We start from the raw sequence: 14,309 nt of genomic DNA, 5'->3' as shown, positions 1-14,309 counted from the left end.
AACAACCCAACTGTGAGAATATTCACTCGCCAAACACTAAAGTATACACCTTCAGAGTAAATTAAATTGGTGTTAGTCCAGGCTAGGCAGGTTTCATGTTGCGTTTTTTTTTTTTCCACCCGCTGGCGGTTTCCTACCATCACCAAGTATTAATACACAAATTTCCTTATGATTTTAACTTGTTCACTTATGACCTCTGACCTTCCTTAATAATGACATGTGACCTTCCCGGGTAAGGTGAGACCGAGAGTGGGTGGGATTTATTTGATTCCTTCATTTATCTCGTCTCTGCACATTTTTATTGAATCCTGAAGGGAAATTGGTGATTTTGCTATAAAGCTCTTATTCAATGACAAAATGTACAAGTTAGCACATTACAAATTTGCTAAAATCATGCTGAATGTAAAATTGAGAAATAATCAAAATTTCTAAATAATTTTGATAAAATGGTTTGCACTGCAGAATGCACAACAGGGCACAACAGCAAAAGCACAGGGCACCATGGCAGTAGCTGTGGACGCCCTGGTTAATTTCAGGGCTCGATTGGGCATTATGAACTTGCTAAAATTAAATTGATAAATTATCAAAATTTCTAATTTTTGATGAATTATTTTGCACTTTCAGAATGCATTTTTTTTTTTAGACCTGCACAAAATGTATTCAAATGTATTTTTGGTGCACACAGTATGTACAATTGATTGATACACATTGGAATTTAGTACAAATATGCGAAAAGAGATTTGACCTGATTTCAGTAGTTTGCTCAACACAACATGGTCCCTGAGGTACCTTCTTCATGCAAATAGCTCTATTTAGCGGTTATCTACCTACACTTGAGTATGGTCAGTCGGCACACTGCCAATGAACATATGAAACCTAACCCCATTCAGTAACGCACAATCTCAAAAATGGCTATTTTAGAAGCAATACAGTGAGGATGCATTGATGTCTGTGAAGGAAACTTTAATTCAAGATTTCGCGGGAACATCCGCTGCGAGGATCAGATGAGGCGAGATGACGCACACTGTCCTCTGCACAAACCACTATCATATCAAAAGACCCATTCATATCCTGTTGTCTTTGACAATACCACTCACTTTACTCATGACTCCCCCCCTCCCTCTCGCTCTTGAATGTTTTGAAGATCTTTCTGTTCTGAAAATACCCTTCAAGAGGTTTGTTCAGTAGCTTTATTACTGTATCTTTTATGAGAACAAGACAGCCAAACAATTTCCACTACTTAAACAAAACCCCCATTAAAAACTTTCATTTGACTTACAAAGATGATCTTCAATGAAACGAAAATATCCTCATCAAAGGTTTGCACAAAAGCTTTAATGTTTGTCTTTTACGAGAGCAAGAAAGCAATTTTCTATGACTTGTAAACAAAACCTTCAATGTTAAAAAACAATTGCCACGACTTTTTAACAAAAACCTTTAACGTTAAAATAGTTTCTCATCTCTCACACCATGGACTCAGCAAAATTAAAATTTCCAACATGTAGGCCTAGATAAATCCATAACACCGCAGAGGAAACAAATTGTGCTTTGCTTGAAAGCAGACACCTACACACACTGCGCAACGCCTACACTAAACATTTAAAACTTCTACTGCCCACTTCTTCAAATAAACACAAAACTGAAAGACTGTCAAAACAGTTTTAAACAGAAACCTTCAAGAACATAAATCCTCTGATTTTCAGTTAACGACACTAACAAAGTTGTGTACACTGAATACTGCAGGCCTCGAAGTCACCAACGGCACCAAAAGCATTTGCCGTGGTGCCCCATGTTTTTACTGTGGTGGCCTTTTCAAAGTTCCAATACAAATTTACATTTTCCTCTCTAGAAGTGTCCCTTTCGACCAGAGGAAAATTGTCATGCCCCTTCAAGCAAGAAATCCAAGCCCTGATATTGATACCTTAATGTACATTAGAAGCGTGGAAGTGTCGTGGCCGAGTGGTTAAGAGCACCGAATTCAAACTTTGGTGTTTCTGATCAGCAGAGTGTGGGTTTGAATCCCCAGCCGTGACACTTGTGTCCTTAAGCAAGACACTTCACGATTGCTTCGTCCTTCGGATGGGACGTTAAGCCGTTGGTCCCATGTGTTTTGTAACGCATGTAAAAGAACCCAGTGCACTTATCGAAAAGAGAAGGGGTTCGCCCCAGCGTTCCTGGTTCGATCGGCAGCAACAAGCGCCACAGCACCTTGTAAAAACATTACATGGTGCTATCAGAATTAGGTCTCATAATTCAAACGTAGTCCCACATCTTCAAGAAAATACTGAATGTTACAACGGCAGGAGCGTCACTGAGTGACGGACATGTGCGCTATATATAAGAAGCCACAATTATTATTATTAATTGTTATTATTATTTTCAGAATGTAAACATTAGTATACAGTCATCTCATAAATTTATGAGAGATTTGGTGCATGTAAACATATTTTTCATTTCCTTTAAAAAAATGACTCGGATCGTTGATTTTATTATATTGCCAGACATCGTAAATGCATTGATATTTACAATTATACAATTCGGTTTAATTGCACAAACCGTGCATTACTGCCACTCTGTTTCCAAGGCGATTGCATTGTCCATACTTATTTCTAATGCATTTAACACATCCTTGACATTGTGTTTCAACAAAAAAAACGAGACAGTGGATCCGACATGTACCTTAGAAAACACTACGATATCGCGCAAAAATATATAGCGAACCAAACCATACTACAGGAAATTAACCTTCACACATTGCACTGGACTCAGCTGTACAAAGAACTCAGTGTAATTTGTGTCCTGGCTGAATCTCCTGAAATTTATGTTATCTTTGATCGGCAAAGTACATGTACATCAGAACAGTATGGCACATTATATACATTTAGGTGCCATTCAAAATAGTCAATGTTACAAAATTTCGAAAATGTTTTGACCCAGGCCACCTACCCACCTCAAATTTCAACATTTAAATATTGATTTACATCACAATATACTCTATGCACTAAAGAACAAAGTAATGCCTCAATCCAAATGATGCAGATTTCTCAGGTCAAAGGACTCCAACATAGAGCAGATCGAGCAGCCTTTACCATGTCCAAAAAAAATTATGAATTTTGATTTTTCAGTTATATTTCTTTTGACCCACCCAACCACAATTAAAAAGAAATATCAAATTTGTTAAACATTGACTATTATGAATGGCCCGTTAGCCTCAATAAACAGTGCAAAAGCAAACCCAATACAATCTTTAATTAAAGTGAACTGTTTCCAGGCAGGGTATGTTTGCTTCGTTTTTGAAAGGGCAAGGGCACCAATACATGTTCTCATAGGCACCCTATGTACATTTATGTACAAATTGTACATTTCTACTGCGAGCAATTCAAGGGCACCAAGGCAATGACCAGGGGGCATGGAGGCAATCGCCTTCATTGCTTCCCTAAAGAATATATCAGGCCTGCGTTTTGAATGAGAAATTAACACGATTCCTGAACCCAGTGCATACAGTCCAACGTAGACTTACATACTCTCAGTAAAAACTGAATCAATACTCGACCACATCAGAATCACTACACAAATCCAAACGTCACATAAAATATTTTCTATCACCAACAAGTCCTTGACATGCAATAAAAAATTGATTTGAACTCAACTGAATTGACATTGTTTGCAGTCCAAAATATTAAAGCACACAAAGGGATCAGTATTTTGAATGACATAGCACATGTTACACAGGCACAAAATAAGAACACAGTACATAGTACACATCTAGGGACCTATGTACTTTTAAACCTCTATTTGAACCAGGATCTCAGTCTGTACACTGTACAAATTATATCCTGCTTTTTACTTTTTAAAACATTAAATTTTGATAACTTCATTGCGACTTTGCCTCTCGGTCTTGGTAAATATGTCAAGAACCAAGCCACAGCATGCTTTTAAACCACTAGTTTGAGACCTCTTTCTTAGATTTTATTCAAGTGTTTAAACACATAAACATTTCTATGTAGAGTACCGACACAACCGTAGTCTACGCTACGTGCAAATTCACAGGTCCCGCTTTTGAAAGCACTTGATTAAATTTTGATAATTTCATCAGGACTTCGCCTCGGTCCCAGGAAAATTATCAGACCCAAGTTTCAGTAGGTTTAATTCAACTAGTTTAAAACCTCTTAACACATTTTGATTCCCTTCATAGTGTTAAAATCCACAAAATATACACTGTATACCAAGAAGACCGTAGTCTGTGCTCAGTATAAATCCACAGCTTTTGAAAGTACTTGATTCAATTTTTGCTAATTTTATTGTGACTTTGTCTTGGCTAAAATCATCACAAAACAAACCCCTTCACAAGTTCTTCACAAAGCATAAAAGCCAAAAATGTCATACCAACAGTGCAAACCAAGATGACCATACAAGTCTGTGCAGCTAACAAACTATTCATTTGGCCTGCTTTATTAAAATGGATTAACCATGACCCAGTACATGAATTATTCGACATCATTAGGAACACCTGCAAGTTGTCTTCAACTAATCCTTATCTTGTACAACATCTAGATAATTGGTTGAGACAGACATGACACGTTCAACCAAGCATGACATCTTAAATGTCATCTCAACTCCTTATTACACGTGTATCAATTACTGTGTACAAAACTATTGCAAAAATGTCCTTGCCCACTGATGAAGAACGTATAATGTACAAGTGTATATGTTCTCAAATGCTGAGTTTAATACAAGACCTTGAATTTCGTGCTCGGAGGGGCAATGCAATTTTCCTCTGGTAAGGGGCACCTTACAATGTTGCAAGGGGCACCACGGCAAAAGCACAGGGCACCACAGTAATTGCTTTGTGTGTCATGGTTTATTTACAGGCCTGTAATACTGACTGTTCATAAAAATCATAGAACATTTTTTTCTTCAGATTTTGTACAAACTACCTTTAAGGGAAGGGCAATCACTCTTAAAATTAATGGCATTACAAATTTATTTGGTTAAAAGTACAGCAGCTATGGGTAGTCTATTTAAAACATATTGAGAATCATTTCACTTCAAAGTAATAATATTAAGTTATAGAATAGAAGTATTATCCCTTGAAATATGAATCTAAAATTTTTTACTGTCAGATAAATTTTACTGTCAGTCTATAAGTTTCTCAGTTTGTGTTTACAGATCATTCTTTCTGTGTGGACATACATGTAACCGTTTCGGATTTTGAGTGATATCTCAAAATTGCTATCACCTTTTGAAATGAAATTTTCACAGGTTAATATTAATTTGTAACGACATTTATACATGAACATCTAGATTAAAACAATTGAATAATAAGAACAAACCAAAGGTTTAAGGCCAACTTTGCCTTTCATAGGGGATAGCACAGTTTTTACATGTTGAAAATTTTTTCAAGACCGATTGCATTTTAGAGGGTATAATATAACCAGGGTAGTTGGTACAATGCAAATCAAGAAGAGTCGCTTCAGATTCCCCGAGGGTAGGGATTTAAGATAGTTGCAATTGTACAACTTCAAACCATCCAGGCTCCATCCAGGCAAGATCCAGGTAAATGTGGGTTGAAGTCAACTTAAGATTGATCCCCCAGTACTTCAGGGGACAGTCAGTACTTGCGAACTCAAGGGGTTTTACAGAACTCATAATGTGCGTTGTATGCGAATGCTTCAAAGTGCATGTAAACTGTATTATATGTGCAGGGTTCTCCCATGCACAAGCTTAGCGTATTGGGCTGATAACGCCAAATGTGTGCCAAAACCCGCAAATTTTGGCTGATGCGCGCAAAAAAAACACCATAATAGTTATTATTATTGTTTTTTTTTAACAAATATACTTATAATAAAATAAAAAGTTAAACACTAAGAATGTTCCACATTGGATGGTAGGACTTTAAAACCAAGATAAACACCAAGTAAAAAACATTCCGAAGACCCTGTTTTAATTATTACGTCCTTTGGCAAATTTTCTAATATTTGATCAATTTTTATTTATTTTTTTACTTGGGAAACCCTGTGTTAAAGCAAAATCTGTGCAAAACAAATATAAAAAAAATCTCCATTTGCTACTCAAAATTAGCACAAAACTTGTTCAGTCTAAATGCAAAACTTGTTCAGTCTAAATGCAAAACTGGGATACGAAATCCTTCCCTGTCTGTACATTGTGCACAATTAGGTATTCAAATTTAGTACACACAAGTTGAAGCAGACTGCATCTTAAGTGGATCACACTATTGCTATAAATCTTCCTAGACAATAATAACTTCACACATTCAGAACATGTAGGCTACATGTACACTTAATACCCCACGCCTTACTAGTTTAAAGGACACAAGCAAACACAGGGACATGTGCAAACACAACAAGAAGATACAGGGTTAATGTTATGTTGAGTTTAAGCCCTGTAGGTTCCAAAGCATGATTGAGATTTGATAATATTCAGATCGGATCTATTTATCATTAACTCACTTGAATGAGTTATGATTTGGTAATCACTCTTAAAATTGATGGCAATAACAACTTACTTGGTTAGAAAAAGTACAACAGCTTTCAAAGCATTTTGAGAATCATTTCACTTTGAAGTAATGTGGTTGTGGAAAAAGATACCAGTTTTCATTACCACCCCCCCCCAAAAAAAAAAATTATATCTGGAAAACATTACTTTCAGAATACATGTATGTTTTCTCAGCTTGTGTATTCCAACTACGAATTATTCTTCATGCATGGACAAAACCGCTCAAAATTTTCTGGCAAAATCTTTAAAACGCTACCCCTGTTAAAATGAAATTTTCAGTTTCACAGTTTCACAATCGAATGGGTCTAAAAACTATACGTTCCCTTTAATAGTGTGTAGAATTATCGGAAAGAGTGGATAAAAACAGCACAATCTAATGTCACTCTGAAGGCCTTGCTACTCACTCTACTAAAGACACCACCCAATAGGCTACAGTTTGCTCTTAAAAGGACATTAAATTGATTATGCCAGTGTTCTGTGTTTGTGTTTACATGTGGTACTTAGTGACTGAGCATTGCACACAAAAATCCTGCCATTTTGTTTGTTTTCAAGCTGTGGACCTTCATCTTTCGAAGTTATAATTTTCCTTCTAAAGAGCATTTAATAATAAATAAAAATCGATGTCAACTGCTGCCTTCGCTGACATAAAATGACATTTTAGATGTACATAAGGCATGATATTTAGCCCTTGAAAAAAATAGGAACATTTTATTGAGTACACAGGCTGAACTACTCGTACATGTACATATGGTTTTGAAGGCTTTCACAGAATTTGCAGGCTATTTAAAAAAAAGTTGGTTGATTTTTCTGAGGGCTAAAAAAAAAGCAGAATTCAGAGTAGAGAAGAACATCATGCCTGGTACATGTACACTTAATATACATTTATAGTGAAGGGCCTTTTAATTCAAAATTAGCCTATGCATTCAATAACAGAGTTTTCTCAGTTAATTTTGTGTTCATTGGGATGTTTTTTGGTTTTTAAGAAAAAGTTAAATATACGTTCTTTTATAATAACTTAACTCTTAACAGATAATTTATAACAACTGAACAATTTAACACAGCAAATGTACACTATTATGCATCAGTCCATAACAAAGGAGTCAGAAGTGATTGTGCAAGACTGCTTGGTGCTCCGCATTAGCAATTTGCATCACCCACATAACATGTTCATCATCATCCCCTGGGGGCGATAGTAGACAAATGATTCTTAAATAACAATATACAACGCTCCATAAATTTTGACATTGATGAGTATACTTGAAGTTATCGGGATCTCCAGTGCATGCAGGCGCTGAACACTTGTATACACATGTACAGTATGACCTTTTGCACTTGAGGCCAGTTCGGCTGAATTCTGAACGCACCGCTTCAAAAACACAAAGAGAGTGGCACAAATCGCCATTGCATATTACGCAGTGCATGCGCTGTTATTTGACTGCAAAGTTCACGGCAATAAATTTAGGTTGAGAGTCAAAAGAAAACTAAGCACTGTGCATGATTTAAAGCTTGTGTTTACTATTAAGTGAGGTTCTGTGCTACGGTTGTGATGTAGTAAACAACAATAAATAAACAGGAGGTAAAAATGTAATAGAATTATCCTTGCACACAAAAGCTTCACACTCTGTGTGTATTACACAGGTATGCATACATTGTAGCTCATGACCAGAGTTTCATTACAAATGTGTTCAAGACAAAAATGGGCAAAATACAATATTTTTTATTGTTGTTTGCCTTTAAGCATAATTTCACTGCATTAGCGTCAACTAATTGGTTTCTTACGGTTAATATCAACCCTCTAAGAACCAACTTAAGCGTGCTCACAGAGTTGATTTACCCTACGGCTGCACGCAAAATTTAGTGCCAGGATATGAGCCTACAGCTTTACTTTTAGGTTCGTGCAATGATGAAACCCAAATGAATAATAAGTATCAGCCTTAGTATTAAGATAACTCAACGGGAAATTTGAGCTGCATGGGTCAATAGTGTAACCCAAATCCAGAGACATCTGGTAATTTTGGTCGAAGCAAATGAGAACTTGATCACTGTCGCTGATGAAAAGAAAGATGAGAGAGGTATCTCTGGTTAACCAGCTGCTCACGGATATCAAACAAAATAGTTTGTAGTGGTGTTGTATACAGACATGTACGTATTGTCAGTTCCGCCATTAAATTGAAATGGTATTGTTTCAAAGGTTGTCTGTGTGAAGTATAACACAGTACAGTACATTTGTGAAACAAGACGAAATACATACAAGGAAAACGTTGATCACTTCATTTTACTGTCAAGTTCACGGTAAAATATTCCTGTACTTGCACACAACTTTACTTAGATATCAATAAGGTTTTAATGTGTTTGTTACATTGTCTATCATCTAAATTGTCTTTATAACACATGAAGTACATATGTAGAACATCAGATCACCATTCACCATACCCTGTTTATGTCTCAGTTTTTAAAATGTACAGTGTACATCACTCAGGGAACAACTTCATCCAGCAATTTTGCATCGCAAAATATTTTGACTGGAAAGTTTTGTGCAGAGTGAATGCAAATATTGAATAGGAATGATGATTTTTGAGTAACTGAGACATTTTGCACTGCTATACAAGGGAAATGGTTCACTGTACACATCTGCATGCAGAGATAATGGTCTGTGTTGTCTGGATCAATGGTGTGTGGAAATGTTTGGAGCGCTATCATTTTGTACAATGTATACTACATGTACTGTACATGTACATTGTATTGTACAACCCTGTGTCAGTAAAATGTCATGACTCTTTACAGAATTTACACACAAACTTTGTGTGACCCGTGACTACAAAAGCTATTTTTAGCATTCTGCTGTGTGTGAGGATTAATCCAGCCGATTATGATGTAGTACACTGTAGGATATGTATTTGTAAACACATTTTCTGATTTTCTACTTTCCATCAATGTTTACAAAGCTAGGAAATGCTTCAGGGCTGAGTGCATTTTTTCAGGTTGCACGATTTACATGGCACAGGCCCTGAGATGTGAATGGCTTACTTCAAGTAAAAAATCTGGCGGCCATATTTATATGAGGTGTAGAAAGATGTTAAAAAGTATTTAATCTATGCAAGCAAGCTTATTCAGGCACTATGTAATTTACCTGTCTTGCAGTCAATAATCTAATATGTAACACGTAGTATGGCAAGTGTGCGCACAACAGTGGAGGGTCACACGTAAGCTTACCCATTGCAAATCAGACCCTGTGAACGTGACATGAATTCATAGATTTTCCTACATTATTACGTTTGTATGTTATGGGGTTGCAGGATGCCTGTGCCAAAATGGAAGTATTTTGACGCGATTCAAATGAATCATGTTTTTAATCAAAATCAAAGAAGAACTAAAGGAGACCAGTTGCTCTAAAACTCAGACATGCAACTCTGTAATTAACTGCAAAAAAAAGAGGAAATGGCCGGCTACATGTACACTTAACTTTTGCACAGTGTTTTTCAGCATGTCTGATAACTGGGTGCATTTTTTGCAGCATACATTTACCATACTTTAGCATGCTCGTACATGTAGTGTGGATCCGCCTCATCAAAATGTGCAAAACCCAAGTACACATTGTAATTAACCAATTCCAGTGGTCATGAGCGAGCAGCGCATGCAGAAACCAAATGGCGCTGCAAGAACGATCATCACCGTGAATGAGGTTACTGTGTCATGTAGCTGCCATGTTTGCAGTTGTCATGGCAAGTTGAAGTAAGCTTTCATGCCATCGCACACAAATGGATCGTCTAGCCATTCCTTTACCAGGAAGCCCCTCCTTACTCACAAGACAGTCAGTGACTCACTATACAGGAAGTCATTCATTTACAAACACCTTATCGCTCTTGACGTGATTATTACATTGCAGCATTGAGCTGACAATTTGTCAAAACTTTCAACTGAAGGTGATTGTATTAAGCACATCATGACAGCCTGGGGCCAATTTCTCAGCGCTAGTCATTGGTAGCACATTTTCATGCTAACTGTAGCTGAAAATTTTGCTTTTAAAAGCAGCACTAGGAAATGGAAGCTCAAATACATGTAGTAAGCACAAAATCAGCTGTAAACAGCTCTATGGAAATGGGCCCTTGGCTATTCAATCAGGGTTCGCCCCTCGAACAAGCTAGCATATCGGGCCGATACTAGCCAATTGCAACCAGATACGCGCAAATTGCATGTTGATACAAGCACATTTTCGGCCGATACAAAAAACAAAAATCCGGGCCTGCTTTTGAACAATTTTGTGAACCTCTACTCAAGGATTCACGTTCCAACAACAATCACGAAAATCAATCAATTAACTTACCTGAAGCAGCAGTTATTTCATCAGTATTTACCACAATGTGAGCGTTAAGTTCATTCAATTCTTGGCGTAATTCGTGCAGTTTTATATTCGCCTGCTTCACCATATTGTTAATGTTCGCAATACTCTTCTTGTCCGTCGTAACCTTTCGCATGTTTTCCGCTCCCTCTTTGAGTTTAAGTTCTTTGCGTATGTCCTTCTTGATCTGCTCTTTGATGTACTCCAGGTTTTGTTGGAAGCCAGCGTCGGAGAGGTCAAGGTCGGTGCCATAACGGGTGCTGAGGTGAGAGGCAAGACTTCCGATGCCTACCTCCCCACCAACAACTCCCTTAAAATAAAATAAAAGATTTACAACAAAAATCACTTACAAAGAAAAATTAAAATCTGTTCACATTACCTTTCTTCATTGGTCACCAGGCCTCAAAAATCCACAGCACTTGGTGCCCTGTCCTTTTGCCGTGGTGCCCTTTGCAAAGTTCCAGTACAAACTAATTCTCCTCATAGAGAAGTGCCTCTAATCACAGAAAAATAGCTGTGCCCCCTTCAAAACCAATGCTTGGGTCTCCCAATGGTATATTCAATTTTCATGAAAATTTTCTCAGGGTATCTAGTGTGCTTTTAAAAAAAATTTCATGATACGCAGGCCTTGAATTTTGCTCTTGAATTGGTGCAACAATTTTCCCCTGGTAAGGAAAGGGCACTTCTGTCTAATGGGGAAATTGAACTTTGTATTTGGAACCTTGGAAAGGGCACCACAGCAAAAGCTCAGGGCACCATGGCAATTGCTGTGGGAGCCAGGGGGTCATTTAGAAGCTTGATAATGGCAAATTTGTTAAATAGGGCCTACTGGTTGCCAGGAATAAAGAAGAACAACAATTTTAACACAAGAAGTAGATGTCATTGCCTCCCATGTTATTAACTGTGGTAAACAACAGGCATCCGAAAGGCTATGCAAAGGTCAAATTATCCACAACAGCCTGTACATCCATTACTAAGGCTGCAAATATTTGACCACAAACGCTAACGTCAACAAGTGAACAGATACATGTGATTCAATCTTAAGCGCAGAAATTAGCGCCTAGGAATAGGATTTATTTTCTTCAACTTCCTGAACTGGGTCCACAGTACAACAGGAAATTTGAACGTCTGGTTGCTCTAAAACAAAGATTTCCTTCAATCAGACAAGTTCCCTTACATGGACATTTGTTTGTTTCTGTGGGTTTTCCGCGGTGGAAGTATAAATTGTTTTAGTTGTTCTATCTGCCAAGTACAAAAGACTTGATGCCAAAACCTTGGGATATCATACATGTAAATAAATTTATTATTGTATAATAACATAATATTGAAGTCATAGCGCACATATCTACCAAACAATGTACTCAAGGCGCTGAGTATATACAAACATTCAGAAAGATAGGAATTCTGAGTTATGAATTCTGAGACCCAATTAAATTGAGTACCATGTCATGTGTGGGATTAATAAGACATGTTAAGTGTCAAATTTGTATACGACTTTGAACTTAAAATAGTAATTTAAACAACAATGTTGATAACCAATTAATTTTATTTGAATATTTTACTGTATGATTGATTAAAATTACATTTTGCTCTCTTTTCCACTAAAAACTTAAAAATAATTTAAGACAAAAACAAAAAATTACAAATTACAAATAATGTCAACAACTTCTTATAGTTTATACTCTTGCATAATAATAATAATAATAATAATAATAATAATAATAATAATAATAATAATAATAATATAACCCGTTTTTATATAGCGCTTTTCACACCCGGAGGGTGTCCCAAAGCGCTTCACATTATTAGCCTACCCCTTTAATTTAACATCTTCATAAAATAATCACACAAGTCACAAATTAGTAACTTTACACCCCACATAAACTATAGAATGCCATATCTTCTTACTACTACACTGCACAACTCTTGACATGTAAAAATGACAGTGCAGTGACCAACCCACTTGGCATGCCATTGAATTGAATTCGAGATTCGAGTTGATTTATGAACGTTCACACAATAAAGTGCACAACAAGAACCGACTCCTTTACAAATACAGTATTCTTTCAAACAGAACCACAAACCTGGTAAAATGAAGGTGATTCTGTCGCCATCTTCTTGGTTCAAATATCAAAACTGGAATTCACCAGGGCCAGGCATCACCACCATAAACAGACTTGCGTAGGTTGTTGCAGAATTCGTTGCGGACAACTGCACATTTCATACGTAGAACTTCTTCATGCAATCCAATGGGGTATAAATTCAGCAGTGATGACCAGTCAACCAGTGAAGTGAACGGCCAAGAAATTCAATCTCACTGCAAAATTCCTTAACACTTTTCCAAAAAATAAGTAACGGACGGACAGTTCGATATACACTTATCCTATGGCATGATGTAAAAACGTAAGAAAATGATGTTTTATCTTAGAAAAATAAGTCAAATTTCGACGCGACTTCCCGATGTAGATTTTTACACTGCTGAGTGCATAGCCTGCCATAGATCACGTGGTGTTTGTAGCCTAGGATTGGCCAATCAGGAGCGTTGTAAGAAGTAGTTCATGGAACGCCCCAAAGTTTACACAGGGATCTTTTAATTGGCGGAAGCTTTCGAGTTCATTATAACGAGGCTGCGTTTTATGATGATTTTTAATTGAGTTATTTACATGGACACGTGCATGGGCGGGAGAAAAACCACAGTAATTTGCAATGACTGTATGCAGAGGAATTCAGTTTTGTTTTTTGTAAATGTAATTAGTAGTTGGGGCCACGCAAATACTCGGAAATAATCTTTGATGAAAGGACCATGGTTTCCGGTGAAAATTAAATCACCACGTGTGCCTTTTATTTTGAATGAATTATTTCTTTGATTTTAAATGCAGACGTGCAAAAGTTTCCCGCCCCTTTTTTCGACGGGCAAAAATGTGAAAGACTGCTTTATGCAGTGATATGGTGGTACAGAATGTGTAAGACAAGAGAAAAATTTGAAGAGATTGTAATAATTTCATGTTCACTTCTCGAGGCGGTAAATATGAATAAGTTAATAAGTAACCATTCGACAATTTTAATTTTGCAATCAGCTGCATAACTGAAAATACACTTATACATTTTGCTAGCCGAAGATAATGAGGTATGCATTATTATATTTATGCCAATCTTGTCATTATTAATTTATTTAACTCGTTGTGGGCCTACGTTGAACTAATTTTAAGGTGAATTTAGTTCAATGGTTTGTAAAAACAATTTGTTACAAAACTGTTAGCGGTATAGAAGTACTTTAGGAATAATAACAGAACGAAAGTAGAAACGTCAAATGGATATGGACGTGGCAAGAAATTCTATCAATTTCTTTTGAAAGCGCTCTCTTATGAAAAATTGAATCAACCTCCTTGCCCAATGTTATTAAGTTTGTCATGCAATAAACTGTCCCGAGCTCGGGACGGTTTTCCTAAGCACC

General features: G+C 36.8%; 1 protein-coding gene across 2 annotated transcripts in view; it reads right to left on the bottom strand.

Annotated features, from left to right (window-relative positions):
• Window positions 1-13,339, bottom strand: part of LOC139948391 (serine/threonine-protein kinase N2-like) — a 42,759-nt gene extending 29,420 nt beyond the window's left edge. For both annotated transcript variants that reach the window (XM_071946532.1, XM_071946533.1), the window contains exons 1-2: window positions 12,940-13,339; window positions 10,841-11,165 (exon numbers count right to left, since the gene is read on the bottom strand). In XM_071946532.1, coding sequence (XP_071802633.1) covers window positions 10,841-11,165; window positions 12,940-12,969 — 355 coding nt within the window. In that variant the 5' untranslated portion in view covers window positions 12,970-13,339. The remainder of the gene's footprint in view (window positions 1-10,840; window positions 11,166-12,939) is intronic.
• Between the last annotated feature and the right edge of the window lie 970 nt (window positions 13,340-14,309).

Source organism: Asterias amurensis, chromosome 15, assembly GCF_032118995.1.
Source record: "Asterias amurensis chromosome 15, ASM3211899v1".
NCBI classification, from domain to species: Eukaryota; Metazoa; Echinodermata; class Asteroidea; order Forcipulatida; family Asteriidae; genus Asterias; species Asterias amurensis.
The sequence above is the reverse complement of the archived record's forward strand: the minus strand, read 5'-3'. Positions and strand labels throughout refer to the sequence as shown.